This window comes from Sorghum bicolor, chromosome 1 (assembly GCF_000003195.3).
Source record: "Sorghum bicolor cultivar BTx623 chromosome 1, Sorghum_bicolor_NCBIv3, whole genome shotgun sequence".
In the NCBI taxonomy this organism is placed as follows: Eukaryota; Viridiplantae; Streptophyta; class Magnoliopsida; order Poales; family Poaceae; genus Sorghum; species Sorghum bicolor.
Genome location: NC_012870.2, coordinates 17,134,706 through 17,161,567, shown reverse-complemented (window position 1 = coordinate 17,161,567; position 26,862 = coordinate 17,134,706). Strand labels below are relative to the sequence as shown.

Genomic DNA, 26,862 nt, shown 5'->3' with positions numbered 1-26,862 from the left:
GTGTCATATTGGTCCTTAAACTTAGAAATCACCCGTTTAAGTCCTCAAATTTGTTGAGATGTGTCATCTCAGTCCCTAAATTTGGTTTTGAGTCTCATCTGAGTCAAAACAAAACAATCTAAAAACTCTATATCATAAAATAATTCATATCTTTTTCACATGAACTCGAATGAAGACAAACTTTATATGAAAGTTGTAGTCTTCAACACAATCTACAACTTTGTAGTTGAAAAGTTTTTTTATTTGAAGTCGTTTAGTATTACAAAATTTAATTTTAAATTTTAAATTTCAAAATCTATAAACTTATAAAAAATATTTTAGGACCCTAAACGATTTTAATTTTAAAAATTTTCAACTACAAAGTTGTAGATCGCGTTGCCGACTATAATTTCATATAAAATTTATCTTCATTTAAGTTTATATGAAAAAGTTATGAGTTATTTTTCAACATAGAGTTTTTAGATTTATCCTGTTATGACTCAGATAAGACTTAAAAACAAGTTTAGGGATCGGGATGACACAACGGAACAAGTTTGAGGACCTATATGAGAGATTTTTAAGTTTAAGGACCATGATAACACATCAAAAAAGTTTAGATACCTAAACGGTCATTTTACAAGTTTAGGGACCGAAATGATATACCCGAATATATTCGGGAACCGGCGATGAACTTTACTAAAAAAATATACTTACTCCCTCATTTCTAAAATGTAGATCAAACCATTTTAAGGCACCCATCATCCGACCGTTTTAATTCATAATCAGAATTTGATGTACAATGGATTTGTAATATCAAACCACTAAGGTAATATCTATATTATAAACTTAATTAAAATATTTCAAATTTAAAATCTAAATCTAAAATTGCATCTTTGTTTACGGAGACAATATCACGAAATTCTCGTTTGTACCAAAAAAAAAACATTCGCTTCCTTGCCAACTATAACGCTGACAAGTCGTACAACTGCTTTCCGCAGACAATCCCATCCTACGACCAGCATCGGGAGGCGGAGATCTACCGGGCAGTCGGCGACACGCGCCTCCCCTAAAGTCACCCGCGTCGTGACCCGCTGGCCAACGGGACCCAGAAGTATGAGGGCCCACTTGTCATGGTGCCATACTTTCTGTACCAGCACATCGCCGCAGGTCGGTCCCGCACCGCACCTCTTCCCTCGCCCCCGCCACGTCACCGCCGAAATAATTAATTTCAGCCCTTTTACGACCTCGTTTCCCAAGCGTCCTTCCGTTTGCTATCTCCTCTTCTCTTCTTCCTCCCCCCCCCCCTCCTTCCCCTCGCCCTCCTCTCTCTCTCTCTCTCTCTCTCGCCGTCCACGCGCGACTACGCGAGACACTGGTCAACGCCCGGGTGGCAGGCGGCTCCGGTGCTGGGGGTGAGTCTAGCTCCGTCGGCTGCGCCGGTAGAAGGCGGCGGGCTGCTGCTGCTGCTGCCTCCAGCCCTCGGGTTTCCATCATGGGGAGGAACGGTAGCGTGAAGCGCGCGGCGTCTTCGGGCGCTGCCGCGGGGCCGCCGTCCTTCTCTGTGAACCCCGCCGACTACCGGTTGATGGAGGAGGTGGGGTACGGTGCGCACGCCGTCGTGTACCGCGCGATCTTCCTGCCGACCAAGGGTGTTGTGGCGGTCAAGTGCCTGGATCTCGATCAGCTCAATAACAACATCGTGAGCTCCTGTCACACACCTTCTTCTCGCTCGTGTAATTCGCTGGGTTTTCCTTGGTGCACTGGCTGCGGGTGCCACCTGCTGTTTGATCTAGCGAGAGATCCGTTGGTCGATTGCAGTGAATTTTACTCTTGATTTGGTGGCTTGGAAATCCGGGCTGAATTTTGATCCCTGTAAGGCCTTACCAGATCAATTTGGACCTTGCTTCGACATCAAGTAGATACAACATCGCATTTACTTGGTCTGCTACTAGTCGTTGCTTAGTCTAAGGCTCAGTTGAAAAGACCGACAGAGGCATGAATCTGCATTTTAGCTTTTTTGGGGGCAGTTATTATTTTGCATGGTATATCGTGGGCGTGGGGGTTGAGGGAAAGTTCAAATATTTTCTCGGGAGTCTTTTACTTAGTGTGCTTGTCACCTTAGGAGTTCTCAACTAGAAACTGCTAAATAGTTCCATGCCAGTTTAGCAGTCCTAAAGATAGACCACAGAGAACTTGCAGCTTTTTTAATGATAAATAATCATTATCTTTTGCCGAGGTGATTTGCCATTTGTTCTTTGATCATTCTACCGGATTGTTCCTTTAATTTCTGGTATTTTATATTGCACATGGCATCATTTTCTGCACTGCACATTGGACTCAGACAAATTTACCAGATTGTTTCTTTAATTTCTGGTATTTTATATTGCACATGACATCATTTTATATTGCACATGGCATCATTTTCTGCACTGCACATTGGACTTAGCCAAATTTTAGACTGTATATTTTGGACAGTGATTCTATTATCTTTTGACCCTGTACATTTTATTGATATGATTAACTATTGATGAGAAGCTAGCATGATATCAGGCATAGATTGTTCTAATTGATTTTTGATATGATGAACTGTTGATGATAAGCTAGCATGTTGTCAGACATAGATTGTTCTACTTGATATCTGGGATCAGTGCTCATTGTTGACTGTTGAGGCTGTGTCTCTAAGTACTAGTTGGATGCTTGTTTAAGCGCACACACTTTCTAGTTTTGTTCCATCCAAAGCTTTCATAGCTTTCGTATTTTTGGGTTGGTAGCAGATCACATTGGTTCAATTCATCCTAACTAGAATGAGTTCTGTACATTTGGGGCTCAATAGACGTCTAGTAACATAATTTCAAAATCCTAAACTTGTAAAGTGTCCGTCTAAAAGCACCTTTTTATGCTACCGCCTTCTATTTTTAGGTATTAGTTCACTGGAATATTAGATGGACTTGTTCCTTTTACTAATACTGACTGTGCTTTCTTCTCAACACTCCATTCACTAGTGGGCTGGCAGGCAATTGCTCCTTTGCCAATGGAAGCCAGTCACTTCATGGTTACACCCAGATCATTATCTGCCAGTAATGTGTCACAATTCTCCTTGTTATTTTAAGCGAACTCTAGACCAGTTGGTCTGGCAGTATGCTTTGCACCCTTCCGGCCAGAGTTTGAACCCCCCTCGGGGGCGGATTTGTTGGCCGGAGGAGGCGCAGTTTATCTGCGCGTTGAAAAAAATCCCCTCGTTTGCCCCATGCCAAAGCACAGGTCTAAAGCCAGCCCAGTCTCACGGCCTCACGGGAGCTGTGGTGCTGCTGTGTATGGGTGGGACAGAGATTCGGGGGTTTTCTCAACTTGCGTGAGAAGGTCGTCTTCTTAAGCACAGTGCCTGGGGCTGTCTTACCCTCATGGGTTGAGTTTTTTAATTCTCCTCGTTATCTACCTTTTGTGGCTGTTGCTATTTTTATTCATCTCTAGCAACTTGTGGTAGTTCGTTTTTGGCATTTTTGCATTTGTTTTTGAAACTTCTGCTGTGGTAATGTAATCGTAACATAGCTTTGAAGTGGCATCCACCTCGCCCTCTAATCCACTGTAAAACAGAAACACTATCAACTAGTTTTTTTTTTTTAAAAAAACTCTATCAACTAGGTTTTGGAATGCCAAAGTTGTGCAAGCTTTTCTAAGGCTGAATGAGTGGCATGACTCTTTATTTTTCCTCATGAAAGGCATAAATTAATTTTGTTCTTATCACTGTTACATTATTTGTAGGATGAAATACAAAGGGAGGCTCAAATAATGAGCTTGATAGATCATCCTAATGTCATCAGGGCTTACTGCTCATTTGTTGTGGAGCACAGCCTTTGGGTGATAATGCCGTTCATGACAGAGGGTTCTTGTTTACACTTAATGAAGATCTCATACCAGGAAGGTTTTGATGAGCCGGTCATTGGCTCCATTCTAAAGGAAACTCTTAAGGCTTTGGATTACCTTCACCGGCAGGGTCAAATACATCGTGATGTCAAGGTTAGCATTAGTAGAATGTTTTTGGGTAGAAAGCATAGTCATTTGATGTATCTATTAGTCATTGTTGTTTATTTTTGCTTGATTCGGCACTGTGCAGGCTGGTAATATCCTTATCGATGGTGCTGGGGTAGTGAAGCTTGGAGACTTTGGTGTTTCTGCTTGTATGTTTGATAGAGGTGATAGGCAAAGATCTAGGAATACATTTGTAGGAACACCATGCTGGTAACTTCTTAACCAAATTTCTATAAATATTTATTTATTTGTAATCATATTTTTACATGTTTTTCTTTTTCGAATTTTCTATGTAGGATGGCTCCAGAAGTGCTCCAACCTGGCACTGGATATAATTTCAAGTATGTTAACTGTTTATATATCTGTAATTTATTTCCACGTAAGACATGCGAGGATTTATCGTAGGAATTGACATTGATGCCTAAAGATTACCTTTCTCCATGAATTGCTTTATATGGCCTTCCTCTTGCATCTAAACAGATTTAGCGTTATCTTTTTTCATGGCTGTTTGTTTGGCCTTTTGTATGTCAATCGGTAGACAGTATTGATTCACACCCATTCTCATTTTTGCACAGAGCTGATATATGGTCATTTGGAATCACTGCTCTTGAACTAGCACATGGCCATGCTCCATTTTCGAAATACCCCCCTATGAAGGTAATGCTTTGGCCTGCACATTTGGATCTGATTTTTTATTGCTGTGCTAATAGCTGTTGTAATAAAATATTCCAAATACCCCACGACATGTAGCAAATTGCAGTGAGTCTTCAAATATTACCACTTACCTGTTAACCCTGTATGACCCAGCCCATAATCTAACTGGTGGTAGATGGTCTCATGGGATCATCTAGTGATTCCCTACCTAACAACACAGGCAAACCTGTATATTAAACTTGTACTTTGGTTGTAGGTTCTTCTCATGACCCTCCAGAATGCACCACCTGGTCTTGATTATGAACGTGACAGAAGATTCTCAAAGGTAGTACCTATCCTTTCAGTTGTTTATCAGTTATGAACCATTTATGTGGTTAGCTACAGTAGGTTGTGTTCTAGTGTTTACCTATCTAAGTAGGCATTTTCAGTTGTGACCAGTCATTTAAAGAGATGGTTGCAATGTGCTTGGTCAAAGATCAAACAAAGAGACCAACAGCTGAGAAGTTGCTAAAGCATTCATTTTTCAAAAATGCAAAGCCTCCAGAGTTGACTATTAAGAGTATCTTATCTGGTTTACCTCCTCTCTGGGACCGTGTAAAGGCTCTCCAGGTATGCTGCCTTACTTAATGTTATCATAAATACCCCTCCCTGATCATGGAAAATGTAGCTGAATTTTCTGTGTACCTCCAGCTTAAAGATGCAGCACAATTGGCTTTGAAGAAAATGCCTTCTTCGGAACAGGAGGCCCTCTCTCTGGTTTGTGACGTACCCTTCCTTTATATTCTGTTTGGTACTGTTCTTAATATTCCGAGTTCCTTTTCTATTTTAATTATCATCATTACAGTACTGCTCTGGCTAGATTAGAGTGAGGAGTTAAAAGTTCTCCTTTATTTAGTATGCATGCGTTTTTGTGGTAAACAGGATTCATCAGTTCTGCATTGTTAACATACCATGTGAAGTCAGATCTTGCATGAAGTTAATTGTATACATGGCACCTTTAAGAATGTGACAGTTTTGGTTGAACATGTATTATGATTAATTGGTAATGTTTATGAAAAGCTATTAACTGTATGATAGACATCAATAGTCCAACAATTTCAGTACCATATAACAAAATATTTGCTCATATACTACCTGTCTATGATATACTTCCAAATAATTTGTTAACAAGTTGACTGTTAAGCGTTGAAAAGGCTAACAACATAAGAATACTACCTGTATGTCATGTCTAAATGGTAGGCATTCACTGTGCTAGGAACATTGGGGTATGGATACATCTCAGAAACCTTTTAAAGTTCCTTTTCTCATGTATTGTTCACTTATCTGGTTCAGTCTCCATACAAATGTGTAATGCTGAGTATTTGCCCCTACATGCTATTCTGTAAATAGTCATGTGTTACATATATTAGCAGCATTTCTTTTGTCGTAGAATTGGGTAAATGCCACGGCTATTTTAATAGCCTTCTTATCATAAAACTGCATGGATTCATACAGAGTGAATATCAACGTGGTGTTAGTGCATGGAACTTTGATATCGAGGATCTCAAGGCTCAAGCATCATTGGTAATACTTCTACACTGGTTCCCTTTTCCAATGTAGACCTCATTTTCATTCGACCTTCCATCCATTCACAATTGTCATTAAACTGGATAAATTTACAGATTCATGATGACGAGCCACCAGAAATAAAAGAAGACGAGGACATTGCAAGAAACATTGAGGTTGAAAAGGTGTAGTAGATTATTATTTTTTTCTATGGAAGTTATTTGATTATTATCTTTAGAAAGCTTGAACACTATTTCCAAAAAAAATATTTGCAAATTATGTTGCAGAGTTGGCATGTGCTCATCTTTGCAGTAGAACTCTTGAGTTTCTTAATGTTGATTACTTACCTTGTTTCAAAGTCGTAATTTTGTTAGGTTGAAGCAAAATTCAATTGAATTTCTGTATATAACTGTCACTTCTTGGTCCTTCAACAGGATTTATCTTCACGGAACCATTTGGGAAAGTCATCTGCAAATGAATGCAACTCCAGGTAAAGCCAATATTTTTTAGCATCTTCTAGTGACTGACAATTTAATAGCTCTAGAAGTTCAGCTTCTATCCTGTGGATTTAAGTAGGATGCTATCGATCTGGAATGATCAGTATTCTTGACAGTTGATATTATATTGTATTGTTTTGATATATTTCAGGCAGCGAGCCTTTGCCAGCACTTTAAATTCGGATGGAAACAGCCCCACCACAAACGAAGCTTTTGATTTTGATTTCGATTTTAGCGATGCTGACACTACAAGAAGGGCTGATGGATACGAAAGCAACATAAGAGAGAATGATTCGTTGCCCTCTACATCAAAGCGAGATCCAGAGTCGAATCATTGGACAAATGACGGTGGGCAGAGACAACTGACTTCTGGTGGGAGCAATAGCTCAGCAACTGAAAGGGGCTATGGTTTTGAGAGGTGTGTACTATCTATTGAAATTTTTTGTTTTTATAAGAGTGTTTTAGGTTTCTAATTTTGTTCTGCAACGCATGACCTGCAGTGACTGAATGGAGTGACTTTAAAGGAAAATGCTTCGCGAGTTTATTTTATTCTGATTTGTCATTATTGTTCTATTATAATGTATTTCTTTTAGGTAAATTATAGTATATTTTGTAAATTTAGCCTATAATTTTATGAATGTGCATCAGATAAAGTGGAGAATCCCAGTTAATTTGTTTACATTCTCACTAATTATTGCTGCCAGAATTTCCTGAATCAACTGTTTATCTTGGTGTAGCAGTTCCTTTTTTATTAAATCTTGCTAATAGTAAAGTATTTATTTGTAGTCCAGGCATATGCTTCTTAATGTATATAATGGTATTATTGCATTTTTATTTCCAAAGACAAACTTTGGGCATGGTTAATGGACTGTCATTACTTAGTGTTAGAGTATGAGGCCCATGAGGCCCATGTGTATGACACTATATTCCTAACCCTCTAGGGTTAGCCCAGTTATGGAAAATCAGAAGTTTAGCATGGTATCAGACTAGGTTCTCTCTCCCCCCTCCCTCTCCTTCCCCAGCCGCCGCCGCCTGCTGCCAGCCGCCGGCTGGCCGGCGTGCGCCTCTGCCATGGCTGCACCTCTTCCATTCCCCACCTCGTATAGCTTCCCACCCCTTGCTTCGCCCGCCTCTGCCCCTCCGCAGGGCCGCCCATTCGCCGGCGGCAGACCTGTACGCGCTCGGAGCCGCGCGCCCGCCAGGTGCCCTGCCGGCCGCCGCCCGCCGTCCGCCCGCCTCTGCCCCTCCGCAGGGGGGCGCGCACGCGCCTGGCGTCCGTCCGCTAGGGGTCGCGCCTGCCCGTCCGCCGGCGGCTGCTACACCAGGCCTGTACGCGCCCGAGCCAGGAGCCGCTCATCCGCACGATGCGTACGCGCCAGGTGCTAGCCCGCCAGGGGGCGCACCCGCCCGTCCGCAGGGGGCTGCTCCACCCAGCGCCGCCGCCGCCGCCTCCCTCCTCCTGGCCGCGGGCCTAGCGCGGCCTCCAGGCGCGCCCCTCCCTGGCGCTGCTGCCACTGCCCTCGCCACCGCCCTCAGCGCCGCCCGGGCTGAGCGAGGGTTGGGGGGGCCGCCTGACGTGTGCCCGGGGCTCAGTGCTCCCCTCCCTGGTGCTACTGCCGCCGCCCGCATCGCTGCCTGGACTACTACTCCGCTGCCGTCGTCTCCTCTTGGCCCTCCTCCCTCCGAGCCGAGCGAGGGTGTGCGGGGCCGAAGTGGCAGCCATCGCCGTCGACGTGGAAACAGTGAGCCTCACCGGGCCCGACCTGTTGGTGGGGACCCGACGGCCTGGGCATCTGTCCACAACCCGTGGTCGCAGGCCATGTGGCCTCTCCAGGCTCCCGGCGGTGCAACTCCTCGCCCGGCGGCGGCCATGCTCGCTTGTGCTCCTCCAGGGTCTCTTTCCGCATCTCCAGGGGCCCCACCTCCCGCCGTATTGCCCAGACTTGTCGGTTGGGGCCCGACGGCCTTGGCCAACTCTTTCAGCGCCATGACTCCGACTCCTCCTGTCGGGCCATACTGGGTCGTCGACTCGGGAGCCACTTACCACACCACTCCCGACCCGAGTATCCTCTCCTCCGTTCACCCTCCTTCCTCTCATCCTTCGTCCATCATGGTCGCCAATGGCTCGTGTCTTCCTGTCACCTCTGTGGGTGCCGCCGGCGCTCATGGCTCCTTTCGCCTTCCCGACGTCCTTGTTGCCCCTTCTATGGTTCACAACCTTCTTTCTATTCGTCGGTTTACAGCTGACAATTCCTGCTCGGTTGAGTTTGATTCTTCTGGTCTTACTGTGAGGGATTTGGCATCCCGGCGACCCCTTCTCCGTTGCGACAGCACGGGTCCCCTTTATACCCTTCAGTTTCTGACCTCTGCGTCCTCTACCTCGCCTCCTGGTTTGTCAGCTGCCTTTACCATGACACCTTCCTCCACTACCTGGCACCGTCGTCTCGGCCATCCTGGTCGTGATGCTTTGACATAGCTGAGTCGTAGTTCTGACATTCGGTGCCCTCGGACTCACGATGAGCCCTTGTGTCATGCGTGTCAGCTGGGCCGTCACGTCCGTCTTCCGTTTCAGTCCTCTTCTTCTCATGCCTCTCGGGTGTTCGATCTTGTTCACTGCGACCTTTGGACTTCTCCTGTCCTCAGCATTTCTGGCTACAAATACTATTTAGTGGTGGTCGATGATTTTTCTCATTATTCTTGGACTTTTCCCCTGTGTGCCAAGTCTGATGCTTTCCTCACTCTTCTCCATTTTTTCGCCTGGGTGTCTACTCAGTTCGGCCTCACCATCAAGGCCGTCCAGTGTGACAATGGCCGGGAATTCGATAACTCCACCTCCCGTGCCTTCTTTCTCTCACACGGTGTCCAGTTGCGCATGTCTTGTCCGTATACCTCCTCCCAGAACGGCAAGGCTGAGCGCATGATTCGCACCACCAACGACACCATCCGCACCCTTCTTCTCCAGGCGTCCCTACCCGCTCGCTTCTGGGCTGAGAGCCTGCACACCTCCACCTATCTCCTTAACCGCCTTCCTTCCACTGCCTGTCCCGCTCCTACCCCTCACCATGCTCTGTTCGGCACCCCTCCTCGGTATGACCACCTTCGTGTCTTCGGGTGTGCGTGCTACCCTAACACCACGGCCACTGCTCCCCACAAGCTGGCACCCCGTTCGACTCTCTGTGTCTTCCTCGGGTACTCTCCAGACCACAAGGGATACCGGTGCTATGATCTTACCTCTCGTCGCGTCCTCATCTCTCGCCATGTGGTGTTTGATGAGTTTGTCTTCCCTTTCTCCACCACCACCACACCGGCTTCCGCCCCTGACCTCGACTTCTTCTCGACGTGTCCTGCTGACCCGGTGGCCCAGCCACCTTTACTGTTTCCTGCAGGATCTGCTCCTCCGAGGTCTTCGCCGGCATTGTGCCCCGGCTCGCCGCCCACCGGTGTGGCTCGGGGCTCTGTGCCTTGCACGGGTCCGTTGGCCACGCCCCTCCGGGTGGTTCCTACGACTACACCTGACGCGGGTCCAGGGACGCCGGTGTCTGTTCCTCCGGCACCCTGCACCCAGCCGGTGCATGTTGGACCCCCGGCGCGCTTCGCGCAGCTGGTGCGCGTCTACCAGCGCCGGGCGCGGCCGGTCCCGCCTCCTCCGCCACCGGGGGTGGCCTCTACGCCCCTGCCTCAGTCGCCAATGTTGGTGTCTCCTCCACCGCTGACACCGCCACCACCGGTGGTCTCCTCTCCGCCGGCCACGCCTACTCCGCCACCGTGGGCACCGACTGCGCGTGCTGTGTCGCCGGTGTACCACCCGCCGATTCTTCACCGCGACCCGCGTCATGTCCACCCGATGGTGACGCGGCACGCGGCTGGTACCCTGCGGTCCCGGGCTCTTGCGGCGATGCCTGGTGACTCGTAGGTCTCTCCTGTACCCTCTTCCGTCCGCGCCGCCCTGTTGGACCCTCACTGGCGCCGCGCGATGGAAGAGGAGTACGCGGCACTTCTCGCCAACCAGACTTGGGATCTGGTGCCTCGTCCGTCCGGCGCCAATGTTGTCACCGGCAAGTGGATCTGGACTCACAAGCGGCGGGCTGATGGCACCCTTGAGCGATACAAGGCTCGTTGGGTTCTCCGGGGTTTCACTCAGCGCCCTGGGGTTGACTACGATGAGACCTTCAGTCCTGTGGTGAAGCCGGCGACTGTCCGCACAGTGCTCTCTTTGGCCCTTGCTCGCTCTTGGCCGGTGCATCAGCTCGATGTGAAGAATGCTTTTCTGCACGGGCATCTTACTGAGACAGTCTACTGCAGTCAGCCAGCGGGATTTGTTGACTCCTCTCGACCGGACATGGTCTGCCGGCTCAACAAGTCTCTCTACGGTCTCAAGCAGGCCCCTCGGGCATGGCACTCTCGGATTGCTGCTTTCTTGGTGACACTGGGGTTTGTGGAGGCCAAGTCAGATACGTCCCTATTTATCTACCACCATGGAGCCGAGACTGCGTACCTGCTGCTCTATGTTGATGACATTGTACTCACAGCTTCCAGTCCTTCACTACTGTGCTGCATCATCAGCGCTCTTCAGCTGGAGTTCCCTCTGAAGGATCTGGGTGTCCTCCATCACTTTCTTGGCGTCACTGTTGAGCCTCGTCCCACTGGGCTTCTTCTACACCAGCGGCAGTACACTCTTGATATCCTAGAGCGAGCAGGGATGACTGGCTGCAAGCCCTGCCCCACTCCGGTTGACACTCAGGGCAAGCTGTCAGAGGCCGAGGGTAGTCCAGTGGCAGATCCCACTGCGTACCGGAGTCTTGCTGGTGCACTTCAGTACCTCACTTTCACCAGGCCGGACATCACATACGCCGTGCAGCAGGTCTGTCTCCACATGCATGATCCTCGAGAGCCCCACCTGACTGCTCTCAAGCGCCTTCTCCGCTACCTCCGCGGCACCGTCGACTACGGGTTGCTTCTTCACCGGTCTCCCTCCACCGAGCTGGTCGTCTACACTGACGCTGACTGGGCCGGGTGCCCGGACACTCGGCGCTCTACCTCCGGCTACGCCGTCTTCTTAGGCGGCAACCTCGTGTCCTGGTCGTCCAAGCGTCAGCCGGTTGTCTCCCGCTCCAGTGCCGAGGCGGAGTACCGCGCTGTTGCTAACGGCGTGGCTAAGGCTTCCTGGCTCCGGCAGCTCCTCGCCGAGCTTCACAGCCCCCTCTCCAGGAGCACGCTGGTCTACTGCGACAACGTCAGTGCGGTGTACCTCTCCACCAACCCGGTCCAGCACCAGAGGACCAAGCACGTGGAGATCGACCTACACTTCGTCCGGGACCGGGTCGCTGTCGGCGATGTTCGGGTCCTCCATGTCCCGACCACCTCCCAGTTCGCCAACATCTTCACCAAGGGTCTCCCGTCCTCGACCTTCGCCGAGTTCCGCATCAGCCTCAACATCACCGGTGGCTAGTTGTGTCTGTGGGGGGGCTCCTGTGTTGTACTTCTTTTCTTTCGTGTCCAGTCTGTAAACTCCGCTGCGACGGTAGTTCAGACTGCGGGAGGGTGTTAGAGTATGAGGCCCATGAGGCCCATGTGTATGACACTATATTCCTAACCCTCTAGGGTTAGCCCAGTTATGGAAAATCAGAAGTTTAGCACTTAGTTATGCTGGGTGCTTATTACTGTTTGGTGTATGACAGGGATGCAGCTGTGCAAATGATATCTGACAAACAAAGAAGTGAGATGAGAAAAACAGCAAGCCTTAGTGGTCCACTTTCACTGCCAACTCGTGCTTCTGCAAATAGTTTATCAGCTCCTATTCGATCTTCAGGAGGTATGAGTGTCCACCTAATTATCACTGCAAAAAATGTTTATTGGTTTAACTACTAGTGTACATAGAAAATATGCGCTGGCAGTCTGGCACTGCTGTAGGTTTTTCTATATTTATGTCTTGTCCAGCTCATTAGAGCGACGCAATGGTGCAGCCCCAGGCCATGCTAGGGCAGGCACAATATTCATGTGTGGTACCACTTGGTACAGTTCATGGCAACCCTAGGATATGCTTTGTTGGTTAGAAACAAGATAAATTTGAATTGTTTCCTTAATTATATTTATTAATTCTTAAGAGTCTAGTTTCCCCTTTATGTATGAGGACAGGATTGTTTCTTCTTTAATTAAGCGATAAATAGATTTAGAGTTCCTACCTCCGCGCACATGTGGTCACCTGCTTTGGTACTAAATTATGCCCATGACAATCTATCTGCTGTTTGTATTTGTTGTGCTGTTTGGACATTAACCTTCTTTTGCTCATTCTAGGTTATGTAGATTCGTCAGGTGACAAGTCCAAGCGAAGTGTAGTAGAGATTAAAGGTCGCTTTTCAGTAACGTCTGAGAATGTCGATCTTGCAAAGGTAAGTGAACTGGGTTGATATACAATTGAACTTAAATTACTCTTTACTTGAATTGAGTAGAAAGTTTTCAGGAGTCAATTTTATAAATCTTTACTTTGCAGGTTCAGGAAGGTCCACTTAGTAGTCTCTCCCGGAAATCACCAGAGGTGAGGTTGCTGCCATTTAGGTCATGGTTATCGTTCACAAGATTACAGTCATGAATTCGTGGTTAACTCTTGGTTTTCTCAGGGTTCACTGCTAAGAAAATCTGCCAGCACTGGTGATTGTTTGGTTAATCCTAAGCTGATGGTATAACCCTTTCTTTCCCATGATTATATTTGTTCTAATTTCCCCAGAAAATTGCAGTAAAATAATTTATTTTTTGTGGAGATTAGAAAATTGCATACATCCATTGCAGCATTTGAGTTTTTGAGATAGGAAAAGAGCCCTAAAAATGTCAATATTGAAGAAATGAAATCTCACACCTACTAATTATTTCTAGAAACTCTGATTTGGATTACTTAGGCTAACCCTAGAAGGGTAGCAATATAGTATGGCATACATGGGCCTCTTGGGCCTAGCCTCATGGGCCTAATACAACTCATATTCCAACAATTATTGACCTATCACTTCTTTAGATCAATTTTGCGAATTGATTATTGCTCAATAGTACCTCATATTAATTGATGGATACTTGAAGGGCATTTGCTGGTACTTAGGCATCTGATGGGAAACTTCCCATCAGAAGCTACAACCTGTTCGTCGCAACATGATTCGACAATTACTGCAGTATCGGAAAACATATTCTGCAACATTACAAAAGTGCAGTGAAAATACCAAAAAGTAGCAATACCCTATAAAGAATTAAACTGATTAATATCACCTGCTGCCTAAAGTGGGCTAAAAATCATGAGTTTGGGACCTAGCATGTTTCAGATGAAGTAACAAAGGCAAAGATGAATCATCTTTCCATGTTAGAACACAAACATTTGGTAGTAGCAGTTGCAATGTAACAAAACCAAAGTTGCAACATGTAAAAAACATTAAAAAAAAAAGATTCTGTTGCAACATAAGAACACATCGCACACAAAAAATGGACCTGTTGTCGTCAATGATGATTTGGAAACTTCGTAGACAAAATATTGATGTTGCAACTGTTGTTCACAATTGTCACTCTGAGTCTGAATGTTGCATAAAGAATTTTCTACCACAACATCCGAAGGATGCAATCGTCACAAAAAATTAGCAAATTGTGTAAAAAAAATCTATCATATAGCATCTTCCTCACCATACCAGGAATGATCCTTCATTGATACCTCACAGGCACAGCTGATGGGTGTGTAAGCTCATGCTGGAACAGATTGCTCCGTTGTTCACCATATATGATGTTCAGCAGTGGCTGGGATTTGGGAGGCACTTGCATCACCATTTTCATGGTGGGGGCAGAGGGAACTGGGAGTAATCAATGAAGAGCGTGGGGGATGTTGAAGGAGGCTGATAGCAGCCAAGGCGAGGCTGAAAGGCATGGTCAGATGAGACCAGCAATGGATCGATCTTTACCTTGGCGTTAGTAGATAGATAGAGAGAGAGCACATGCTACTGCAGCAGGTATTGGATGGCGTGCGGGTGTTGCAGGAGAAAGCGAAGGGGAATAATGTGTCATCCAGATGGACCTGACCAAAAAACATAGAAAAAGAAAAAAATACGACAAAGTATTTACATCACAGCTGTTCACTTTACCGTTTCATCGTAGCTGACACAGCTAATGACGAACCTGACACAGCGAAATAGACAAGGATGGAGAGACCGATTTTTTTGAAGCCAGTGTGGTTGTGGTGTCTGCTATTTAAGAGCTCTATCTTTGTTGAGTCAATTCACTATACATTAACTGTTGTTTTATTTCTTTCATCGGAAACTGTTTGTTCCTTATAGTTATGTTTTATAAGCCAATAAACTATTTACTAACCATTCAGATGCATGAGATCTGTGGTTTTTTTCGTGGGATATTTGTGAATACAGCATGTTGAGCATACATTAATAAGAGTCTGCATATTTTCTATGAACTTTGTCGAACTCGATATGACATTATCAATTTTTACAACAATAAATGTTTTGATATTGCAGTGTAATGCTAATCAGCTGAAGGAACTCTGCAATAGTTCAGTATCATCTTCAGTATTAATTCCCCACCTTAACAACCTTGTGCAACAGACCATGTTTCAGCAGGTCTGGAGGGATCATTTGATGTGCTTCATTTCTGTTTTATAAGAATTAAATCATTTGATAAAAAAATTGATTAACAGTTGTCTCTCCTCACTTTAGGATCTAATCATGAACCTACTTAGTAACTTGCAACAGAATGAGAAAGTTGATGGTGAGTGTTTTTTCCCTTGTTGAAGTTGGAGTTGTTTGTTTCATTGCTTGTTAGATAAAACTCTCTTTCCTTCAGGAACACAGCCTGGATCTTCTCAAGTTCGAACGGTGGAGAATGATAAAGTGGTAAGCATCAACCTGGCTTATGATTTCAAGTGTTGACAAATGAGTTTCCAGTCATCAGTCGGTGATTCCTTCAATCAATATTTGTTCACTATTGTTCACTGTCAATTAAAAGGTGTTTTCTTTACAGGCTGATACAGCTAACTCTGAGAAGGAACGGTCATTACTTGTTAATATTTCAGAATTACAGTCTAGGTATGCCCACTTGTGCACAAGTCATGTTACATAAAATTTCAATGGTAAATATCGCAGGAACAGTTATGGCAACTTTACAACCCCATATCACATTTAATTTGTTGTTATGCCACAACTTCTATTTTGTTTTGGCAACCGCAGTTGAGTAGCTTATCTTGGAACATAATTTCCCTATCAAATTGAATCGATTCTTTTAGTATGTTATTTTGAACATGCATATTGTTTGCAAAGGCCGCTTGTATTTATTGCTAGAAGCCTTGAATCGCCAAAAATTATTTACCTCTTTTTTCCTGTGCAGGATGATAACACTGACTGATGAACTAATTGCAGCTAAGCTAAAACATGTTCAGGTCAGTACCATTGTCTTATTTTACTAAAATTTGTTATATCATTCATTACCGGAAAAAAATGGTGACATGGTCGCATTTGGATTCTGATTCTTGTTTCCCTATGGTATTTTCAGTTGCAGCAAGAGCTAAATGCATTGTACTGCCGAGAAGAAATTGAGGATTTTAGGGATGAGGATAACGAAGAAACATAATTGAGGATCCATGCTGTATAAATTAACTGCCTCTCCCTGAGACGTATGAATTACCTGCCTCTCGCTGAGGTCAAGGGAGAACAAGAGAAGGAAAGCGGCAGGGAGAACAAGAGAAGGAAAGTGGTAGCGTTGCCGCAAATATTTGCTGGATCTGGAGACTAGCTGCGGTTCTATGGAATTTGTTCTTTGAAGGTTGTTGTGCCCCTGGCCTGCTGCCATCAGTGTGTATAACCGTCTTTCTTTTAGTTACCTTTTTTTTAATTAGTTTGTGGTTTTCCTTTTTTTTGGTGACCACAAGATTGAGGCGTGGTCATGCTGCTATTTCAGCCAGCTGTGATTATGTAGTCCGTAGGCTACCGGGTGGTTATCTATGCAGAATTGCAGAAGACTGCATAATAAATTGTATTTTATCTAGCAATAGGATGTATATTAAATATTGGTGCATTCGTTATATGTATCATATAGGGCTATTCGCAAACATCCAAACAGAGTTGTTTGCATATATAGTATCTAATAAAGTATGCATTGACTCCATTTGTTACTGTCACGTACTAAATGATTGCTTTACTGGCATTACAACCTGTGACATACTCTGGGTAAATCTTGTCTATAATTGGATCTACAATATTTGTTGTAAGAAGTGTTTTTTCTCTTTTTTCCCCCCTCTTTCTTTTCTTTTCTGTTGCTTCTTCATTTTTTGAACTCAGGCTCGAAAGGATTTGGCCACAAATTGGGGTGTCAATAGCCGGCAGCTGCTGTAACTAAACGGAATTAGATCTCCGCTCCAGCCATTATTTTTACATGAGAGTATGTATTCAGGTAACGAAGATTATGTTCTGAAGGTTAGCTAGGGTAATGTCAAAGTTATTTATTCCATGATCGGTGGTTTAGTATAAGTTATGATATGTATTTAGAATGGAAATTTTTTGCATCGCCTTGTCATTTCTTCTCACAAGAGGAAGCAAAAGGATTTGTTACGTGCTAGACATTTTCCATGCTTCTGAGGGTCAATAGTTACAAGGGAGAACATACATTGGAAAATTTCTGCAAGTACAGCAACAACAAGCACCTAACAGGAAGGCACAAACTTAGCATTTCTCCAGTACCGTTAACACCCCTACTGCTAATCTAGTCTCTCGCCCTGTCAGCTTCCATGGTTGAGCTGCTAGTACTTTCACCGGCCTCGTTTGCTGCATCGTGGCCCTGGCTGCGGATCTTCTCCGAATACTTAGCAAAAGCAGCGGTAAGGGCTGACCTTACATCAGAGCCTTTCTTCTTCTTCGGCGCATCTGGCTTTTCTACCGCATCTTGCAAACTGTCATCTGTAGATGAAGGTTGACCTTTTGCTTTTTCTCGGTCAGGGGTATCGGGTACGACAAGGTTTGGTCGGGCAGAAACCCGTTTGAATGGCTCATGGAAGGTATCATAGAGTCTTTTTACCTACAACAGTTGAACAAATTATATACACACATATAAAACCAGGGAAACAGGGTTCGGCAGCAAAAAACTAAAAATAGACTTTGCAGTCTCTGTCAAAGGGATAACCAATGTGTGCACGTTGTAGTACCTTCCGCTCACCAATTCCTGGGCATCGAGCCAGCTCCTCCATAGAAGCATTCATGATTTGTGAGAGTGACTGCAAATACATGAACAATAACATTTATATGATGCATGTTTATTTGCTGGATTTCTTGTGTTAATTCTACTGCCATTTGTCAGACAAGTATACTTATGGAGGAAGTTGTAAGGCTTGTTGGTCAGGGCGATTCTTTGTCCAACTTACCCCAAAAGATGAACCAAGTGTGACAACATCTGTTTTATTAACATGCCGAATGGATGTGAGCGAGTGCGACAACTGCAATTATCCAAAACCATACACAAAAATATAATCAAGGCACTGAGACTTTAATAGTTGATAAAATGTTTGACTACCATCAACCTAAATGGGCAGAACAGAGAGCCGTATTGAAACCATTCACATTGCCAATGCTAGAAACATGGTTTGAAATAGAGCGCGCGCCACAGGGATGTATTTCTTGCAAATCATAATAGCACTATTTAATGCCAGTTTTCCTGATCAACCAATGACATAGATCATTAAATTATCTTGTTCCTGAGAGGGTTCCCAGGAAGCATATATACCCGTGATAGATAGTCGTTATCCATGTGCTCACGAATAATGTCAGCTGGCTTGTTTTCATATACTTTAATAGTCTCCAAGTACCGACCACATTCCTCCAGGCTACAAGAGAGAACAGTTTGTTCAGACAACTTACTCTTGTATCTTTATAACCATATTTGCATCATCAATTCATCATGCAATTGTTACGGAACTTCTCTGATTTTGTGTGATGGAGGACCATTTAATTCTTTTCTAGAAAAACAAAGACAAATATGTGCAATAAATTTAGTTGAATATTGAGATGATAAATAAGATTTGTTTGGACGCAATAAAAAAAGACCCAGTACAAGGTGATCCCAGAACTGTATTCATATTTATGTAGAACTGATATAACAATACAGGACGGTTCACAATGAACAGGACCAAAAAAATCCTGAATCCAACACATTAGAGTTACTATGGGAAAATACCTCCAACCGCACAAGAGGGTGCAATCATGAAGCAGCGCGGTTCTTGTAATTTCATGCAAAGGCTTGATTACATCTTCCTATGAACAGTGAAAATGCTAAATTTTTAAGTTGAGATGCTTCAAAGTGAATATACTATGGCAAAGCAAGTATGTTGGTCAAGTGACTGAAACTTACAACATCAACATGGCACAAGATGACACGCAGCCTGAAATTCTTCTGCAGCTCTCTTATCCGATAGTACAAGTAGTCTGGATGTAGAAGATGGTACCTGATACTGCATCCATAACAACAGAAACTGAACAGTAAAAATCATAGAACAACAGTACCTCAACGATCACACTCTGTGACACCATTTTGTCCTAATACTAATCAACATTGAAAATCGCTACAACACAGTACAGCACAGCACTGAGAAGTAAAACTGGAGTTTTTCTCTTCTCTCACAACAAAAGAATACATCATGGCACTGTCTAATAATATACAGGCAGGAAAATGATGCCTCCTGGTAGATGCATATTCAACTAATCTACACAAGTCCAATTCAGAATTCCTAAAGACTAGCACTGAAGCCACGATAAGACGCAGAGAGCGCTAACCTTAAGTACAAGGCACATGACGACTGCCCAAGCACATAGTCCGGCACGACATCGGCGAACGTCCACCTGGCATTCCTGATGTGCTTCAGCAGAGGGTTCCCTCTCTGCCGAGCAAGAATGAACAAAAGACACGAAATTTGCTATAGAAGAAGGGGACAAGAACCTCAAAACAAGAAGTCAAAAGTGTGATGCTGCCAGAAATCACGCCCCAGTACCTGCCTATGACTGACGAGAATGGCGTTCTTGCTCTGGCGCGTCGGCGCTGAGGGGCTAGCCTGAGGCGGCCTGCGCCAGCAAACCGAACTCGTCAGAGTCGTCGAGGCCGGCGTCGCGGGTATTGAGAAGAGGAAGAGAGGGATGACAGTATAAGGTACCTCGGGGTGGTGGTGGTGGGCTGGGGAGGCGGCGGCGGCGGAGGGGAGTAGAACTCGGAGGACTTGAGGAAGGAGAAAGCCTGCGAGAACGATCCCGAGGACGACGAGGAGGATGAAGCGGCGGCGGCGGCGGTGCCGCCGGAGCTGGCGAGAGGAGGGTTGTAGGAGGCCGGCTTCGAGGAAGAGGAGGAGGCGCCGGTGCCGAAGACCTCCTGATAGGACGGGATCTTGATGAGGTTCTTACCGGGCTGCCCCTCCGGCGGCGCCTGCTGCTCTCTTCCCCCGTCCATGGCAGCGCGGGAGACCGAGAGGCGTCGCCGTACGCCCGTACGGGGACGGCTGGACGGGGAGTAGCGACCCGCGAGTCTGACCGTCGCTGCTGCACGCCTGCACCTGCACGGAACCCGCGTGGGCCGGGCCGCCGAGGGATGTGGGAGTAGCAGTTGCTGGCTCTGTCATTTGGGCCGGAATTATGGGCTTCATTTGGACTAAGGCCTTGTTTAGTTGTGAAAATTTTTTGAATTGTGCTACTGTAGCATTTTGTTTTTATTTAGAGTAACTAGACTTAAAAAATTCGTCTCGCAATTTACAGTCAAACTGTATAATTATTTTTGTTTTCATCTATATTTAGTGCTCTATGCATATATCGTAAGATTTGATGTGACGGAAAATTTTAAAAAGTTTTTGGTTTTTGATGCGAACTAAACAAGACCTAATTAGGATAGATCATCGAATCGTCGTAGCGTCTGTGATTTGGCCTTCGTCCGTCCATTCATTTTATGCTCTTCTGATTTTGCCTCCAATTGTATCGAAGTCACACACGCATGGACCAAAGCTTCGGTTGGCGCTAGGATTTCAGCATGTGGTTTGATGAGGGCTGCAATTTGTGTAATTGGATAATCGTTCACCGGATGGGATTGCAATCAAGTAACTGGATTTCTATTGCAAAGACTTTGTGGGATTTGAAAATGAAATTTGCTGGACTATATTTGCTATCAAGTAAGGGCACTCCCAATGCAAGACTCTATCACAGAGTCCAAGACAATTAATTATATATTATTTATGGTATTTTGCTGATGTGGCAGCATATTTATTGAAGAAAGAGGTAGAAAAAATAAGACTCCAAGTCTTATTTAGACTCCAAGTCCACATTGTTCGAGGTAATAAATAACTTTAGACTCTATGATAGAGTCTGCATTGTGAGTGCCCTAATGTAATTGGTCATTTCAGTTTATTTGAAGAAGCTACAATTATGATGTTGTATCTGTCCTTCACATTTTTGAATCAATCGCTTTTTGCCATATTATGGCAACTATATGTTTCTGTGCGTCATGCTTTTGTACCTTTATTATTTGTGTCCGGGTGAGAATTTAGGCTTAGACGATTGGGTTCGGGTGTCCCGCCTCTACTGTGTTAGGAGCTAGCTCTGTTGCTGCATTTAGATTTAGCATGGGGCAGACTAGACCAGGAGCATGATTCTTGGAGCCGCCAAATACTGGTGAAACCATTTTTAGGTCCTAAATTTCAGATGGAATTGTTTTTTTTTACCGCTTGTTAGATTTCCCTATAGCATCTAGTCTGTAAACAACTTACCGTAAAAACCTGATGGCTCTGAAGCTGCAAATTTCGCTATTAATTGTTTGTTTTATGTAACTTTAATGTGCAAATGAATCATGGGCAGTGTTTCACTATTAAGCTGCAAACTTCAGTACTTCTAAATGCGTAAGTTCTTACATGCACCATGTAAGAGGTCGATCTTCTTACAAGATTGGGGATCGACATGGCCACGAGCGGGGTGCAGTTCGAGCACCTACACTCGCAGAGGAGTGGCATTATTTTTGCCCTACTTTTTTTATTTGTTTAGCTGATAAACCATGATAAAAAATTATTGTTGGCTGATTTATTCTTAAAAAAAATACTACTAAATGACTAGCAGATTCGACCGATAAATCTAAGCAAATAGGTTGTAAGCAATATTACATTGCCCTGATGTCCTGTATTTAATTATCTATATATGGTATGACTCGTGCACCCCATGATTGTCCTCTATGCCTCTAGGGCTGGATATCAAGCCAGCTCGGCTAGTTAGTGGCTCGGCTCGTTATAGCTCGTTATATAAACGAGCTAGAAGGCTGACTCGGATCGGCTCGTTAGTGAGCTCGAGCAGCTCGTTTGGTTCGCGAGCCAAATCATAAAAACATAATACAAAGAGACTATAAATTTATAAAATCAATTGAGCAACAAATACATCACATGCATACTTAAAATAAACTAAAAAAAAGTAGTTATAACTTTAACAATGCAACAAACAACCTAGAGTTTGGTCCAACCAACCTACTACGATCACGACCGTGGCTATATGGTAGTCATACTAATACAGTTTAAGCATCATTTATTGACGGATAAAGATAGGGATTTATGGCTAGATCGAGCTACTGAGAAATATTTAGGTATGTAGCCGAGACAGTTTTAATTGCTAACATTATAATTGACTGGCTCGAGCTGGCTCGTTATAAAACGAGCTGGCTCATTGTAAAACGAGCTGGCTCATTATAAAACGAGTCGAGCTCGAGCCGAGCTATTAACGAGTGAGTCAAGCGAGCTAGCGAGTTACGAGTTTTTTTATCCAGCCTTAGGCCTTGTTTAGTTCACCCTGGAAACCAAAAAGTTTTCAAGATTCCCCGTCACATCGAATCTTGTGGCACATGCATGAAACATTAAATATAGACGAAAATAAAAACTAATTACACAGTTTAGCTGTAAATCACGAGACGAATCTTTTGATCCTAGTTAGTCCATGATTAGATAATATTTGTCGCAAACAAACGAAAGTGCTACAGTTTTGAAAAGTTTTCACTTTTCGGAACTAAACAAGGCCTTATATGCCTCTCCTCCCATCTCCACCTTTGCTCCCTATGAATAAAAGTGTGCATTACACCAACAGTTTTAGTGCTCCCTATGAAGTATGAACCCGTTCTTATCACGGTATCCTGTTGGAGCATGGATTTGGATCCCCAGCTACTTGCTCCGCTTGCATTGCAGTCCATTTGCAGTTTCAGCAATGCGCAACGCGGCAGAGGAGGGTCAGGTGGCATCATGGGCGGCGCGTGGGCGTGGGCCGCTATGCAGATTGCAGAGGCGTCATGGCTCATTGCAATATCTCTCGCACTGTTTCCAACAGTTTCATCTGGCGTTTCGGGTACAGTACAGGCAGCTAGTCAAAGCTATGGAGACCGTACTGCTGGTCTGATCGGCCCTCCATTCAAATTTTACTTACCAATGACAAGCTGGCCGTATGCATCAGTCTTAATGGTCAATGCTTAACAGCCCAGTGTTATTAGCATAGCCCGGCGGGACCTTATTCGCTGAAAAAAGGGTCTGAACGCACTTGGGACACCCATGCCCATGGCCCAAGGAGCCATGCTTCTACACAGTTGCACGCGTTTCGGGTTTGGTCTCAACTCTCAAGTCCTTGCTCCGCGCGCGCGAGCGCAACACGCTGTACAGTTGGCCGGATTCTGGAGGGGATCGTCCACTGGACGAGCCGTGCCGAGACGTTGCCGTCCCGGCAGCGGCTGCTGAGCTCCCTGCGCCAGGGAAATCATCGATATCCGTGGCGACGCTTCTGTCGCATCACGCCAGGCCACTGTACGCATATCTCTGCAGCGCAATCATTAATAAACCCTGGCATCATCATCCATCAGTCATCACAGGCTCTGCCGTCTGCCGGTCTGCCCTGCTGGCTGCTGCATGCTTCGTCTCCTCTCCTGCATGGCAATTGGCGTGGCATGGATTGGCGAAAGGCAGGCCAGCCAGGCAGCAGCCTGGGCCCTGAGGACCAACTGACGACGGGAGCCGGAGGAAAGCTATTTTTGACGTGCTTCGGTGTTAAAACCTAAAAATATTTTAGATTTAGGCCTTGGTATTCAAAAAAATTTCGTAACACTGTAGCACTTTTGTTTGTTTATAGTAATTATTGTCCAACCATGAACTAACTAGGCTCAAAAGATTCGTCTTGTAAATTTCACCAAACTTTGCAATTAGTTTTTATTTTTGTCTATATTTAATACTTTATGCATGTGTCTAAAGATTCGATATGACAGAGAATCTTGAAAAATTTTGGGTTTTTGAATAGAAGTAAACAAGGCCTTAAACAAATCCTATATCAAACATTTATAACTAACTCTGAGAACTAAATATAAGCTACTTGTAAAATTAATTACACAAGAGGAGACTAATTAGTTAGATAAATTTATTAAACTTAATTAATTCATGATTAGCACATGTTTACTATAGCACCATATTATCAAATCATGGACTAATTAGGCTCAATAAATTCATGCAAATTAGTGTCAATCTGTGTAGTTAATTTTATACTATAAATTAGTGTCCAATATTCGATGTGACAAGAAATTAAGTGAATTGATACCACCGAAGCTTTAACTGTGCTCACGAATGAGCGGCCATTTTGGAGTTGTTTAGAGTTGTTTGCTTGTCTGAAAAATCGAGAGAAAAATATTGTTGAATAACTAACAAATTTAGCATATACTCTCTCTGTTCCTTTTTAATTGTTGCCGTTGGTGTGCGTGCCACAAATTTGACTAAATTTATAGAAAATACGTGCAACATTTGTATCTCCAAATAAATTTGTTAAAAAGATTCAAAGATCCTTCTAACAATACTAATTATGTATTATAAATATTAATACTTTTTAATATATAATTGCCGACAGTTGTTTTTGGGAAGCGTAAGCGACAATTAAAAAGGGAGTAAGCTCAAGAGAACAGAGCCTTTGTAAACAAAAAGTACTCAAGCTAGGCCTTGTTTAGTTCTCAAAAATTTTTGGTTTAAGATACTGTAGCACTTTTATTTTTATTTGATAAACATTGTCTAATTATGGAGTAACTAGACTCAAAAGATTCATCTCATGATTTACAGATAAACTGTGTAATTAAATTTTATTTGTATTTATATTTAATGCTCTATGCATGTGTTACAAAATTTGATGTGACGGAGAATCTTCAAAAAAGTTTGGTTTTTAGGGTGAACTAAACAAGGACTTGTTCTTCCCTCACGTATTAGCTTGTTTCGGGGAGAGCTCTGTCTAACCATGGCAAGCGGTCTCGATTGCTTTGAGATGGCCTCGATGCCCCGCCCTAATTCTCTCCGTCAGCCTGCCCTGTGCCCTTGTGTTTTCGTCCGGGGAACACGATGATGACGATTTGGCGAGCTAACACTCAGAATCAGGGGGAGGGGGGAGCAAGAAAACCTATCACGCTGTCGGGCTGCTAATCGGGCCGCAGGCGCAGGCTGGACCATTTTGTGTTGGGACGATCCATGATGGGATCTGAGCTTCAGCTTCACACGAAGGAGGCCTTTTTGTCTTGTCTGCACATCATGGCAACGGGTTCCCCAAAAGTCTAACACTCGAGTCCCTCCCGCTCCCGTGCATGCAAAAAAAAAACTTTCGGACAGGAGAACACCGTGGCCTAGAATTGCTTCCGTTTCACGGCACAGACTTGCCGGGCCCGTGTCCGTTCCGTCCTTGACACACACACACACACACGACCGTGACTGTCCCTGTAGCTTTGCTGTGCTGAGTTCAGGCGTGAGGTGCGGTGCCGGAATTATGGCGTTCTTTTGCTACAAGTCCTCGGACAAGGCGGTTGACGTTGAAATCCGTCATTACAATACTACTAGACGACAATTCATATGTCAACAGGGATGGCAGTAAGTGGCACCCTTGTCTTTAGGAAAATGAAAAATAATAATCAGTTCGTCAACACCGGATCGTAGGAAAATGAAAGTTCGGATTTGTTTAGTTCACTCAGAAATCTAAAAAGTTTTCAAGATTCTCCGTCACATCGAATCTTGCAGCACATATATATAAAGCATTAAATATAGACGAAAATAAAAACTAATTACACAATTTGTCTGTAAATCGCGAGACAAATCTTTTGATCCTAGTTAGTTAATGATTGGACAATATTTGTCAAATAAAAACGAAAATGCTACAGTAGCGAAAACCGAAATTTTTTCGGAACTAAACAAGGCCTTCGTTGTCTTCAAATTCATATGAAAAAGTTATAATTTTTTATACAAAGTTTTTAGATTGCTTTATTTTAATCTAAATGAGACTCAAAACCAAGTTTAAGGACTGAGATAACATAATTGAATAAAATTGAGAATCTAAACAAGCGATTCTAAGTTTAGGAACCGAGATGACACAACTAGACAAGTTTAGAGATCGAGATGACATACATAAATTTAAATGGTTGATTTACGTGTTAGGGACTGTGATGACACAACAGTATAATTTTAGCGACTGATGAGGGATTTTACTCGAAAAAATCAATTATTGAACACTGGGGTGAAATCAATTCGGATGGTAGGAGTAATGCGACCGCACCGATTAAGGACGATGAGCAGGCAGGCAGCCCGGCACCCATCCTGTGAAGCAGAGGCCACGCCCACTGTCCTCCTCTTCCAACTCCCGTCCAGTTCATCTTGCAAAGCTGGAACAGCGATAGAACATCTGTGCCCGCGCAGCGGCAGCGGGTGATCCTTGATCACACACCTTGGAACTAGCTGTGCTGTGCTGACTGCCAACCGCACGCTCTTGTGAACCAAATCAGTGAAGCATTCCTCCAATAAGCTGTAGGAGTACGTGCAACAACAATAACAATATGCAGCAAGCAAACAAGTGCCTGGCACTGGCAGGCACATCATTAGCTCGCAGAACCATGCTCCTAATCATCATCACCAGCCGCTAAGCGCACACACTTTTTGTTTTAAAATATAATGGAGGATAAATGTCTTTGATTCATCGCATAGTTTAGCACCTCGTAATCGCGCGTGTCACGCTATATTTTAAGCGCGAACCTGCAGAATCGGTGCGGACCAGACGCCGGACTAACACCTGAAAGCGCTGTGATGGCGAGGTCGCAACCGCCAGCCAACCAGGTGCTTAATCAAATCGCAGTGGAGAATTTGGAT

General features: G+C 44.4%; 2 protein-coding genes across 3 annotated transcripts; one reads left to right on the top strand and one right to left on the bottom strand.

The window, feature by feature from the left end:
* LOC8065687 (serine/threonine-protein kinase BLUS1) lies at positions 1,244-16,838 on the top strand. 2 transcript variants are annotated; one of them, XM_021456094.1, is made up of 22 exons: positions 1,244-1,678; positions 3,742-3,996; positions 4,094-4,218; positions 4,305-4,349; positions 4,584-4,665; positions 4,919-4,987; positions 5,101-5,271; positions 5,353-5,418; positions 6,157-6,225; positions 6,324-6,392; positions 6,642-6,697; positions 6,856-7,122; positions 12,383-12,516; positions 12,999-13,093; positions 13,195-13,239; positions 13,322-13,381; positions 15,197-15,298; positions 15,395-15,446; positions 15,522-15,571; positions 15,699-15,763; positions 16,062-16,113; positions 16,227-16,838. In XM_021456094.1, exons 1-22 carry the CDS (start codon positions 1,472-1,474, stop codon positions 16,302-16,304), a joined length of 2,214 nt encoding a protein of 737 aa, XP_021311769.1. In that variant the 5' UTR covers positions 1,244-1,471; the 3' UTR covers positions 16,305-16,838. The 2 variants fall into 2 exon arrangements, with proteins under 2 accessions (XP_021311769.1, XP_021311772.1); XM_021456097.1 differs by lacking the exons at positions 15,197-15,298; positions 15,395-15,446; positions 15,522-15,571; ... (1 more) ...; positions 16,062-16,113; positions 16,227-16,838 and adding an exon at positions 14,396-15,180.
* LOC8065686 (DNA excision repair protein ERCC-1) lies at positions 17,273-20,246 on the bottom strand. Its single transcript, XM_002464318.2, has 9 exons — positions 19,867-20,246; positions 19,708-19,777; positions 19,493-19,596; positions 19,071-19,170; positions 18,897-18,973; positions 18,447-18,546; positions 18,088-18,159; positions 17,872-17,940; positions 17,273-17,744 (listed from the first exon to the last, which is right to left on the bottom strand). Exons 1-9 carry the CDS (start codon positions 20,154-20,156, stop codon positions 17,433-17,435), a joined length of 1,194 nt encoding a protein of 397 aa, XP_002464363.1. The 5' UTR covers positions 20,157-20,246; the 3' UTR covers positions 17,273-17,432.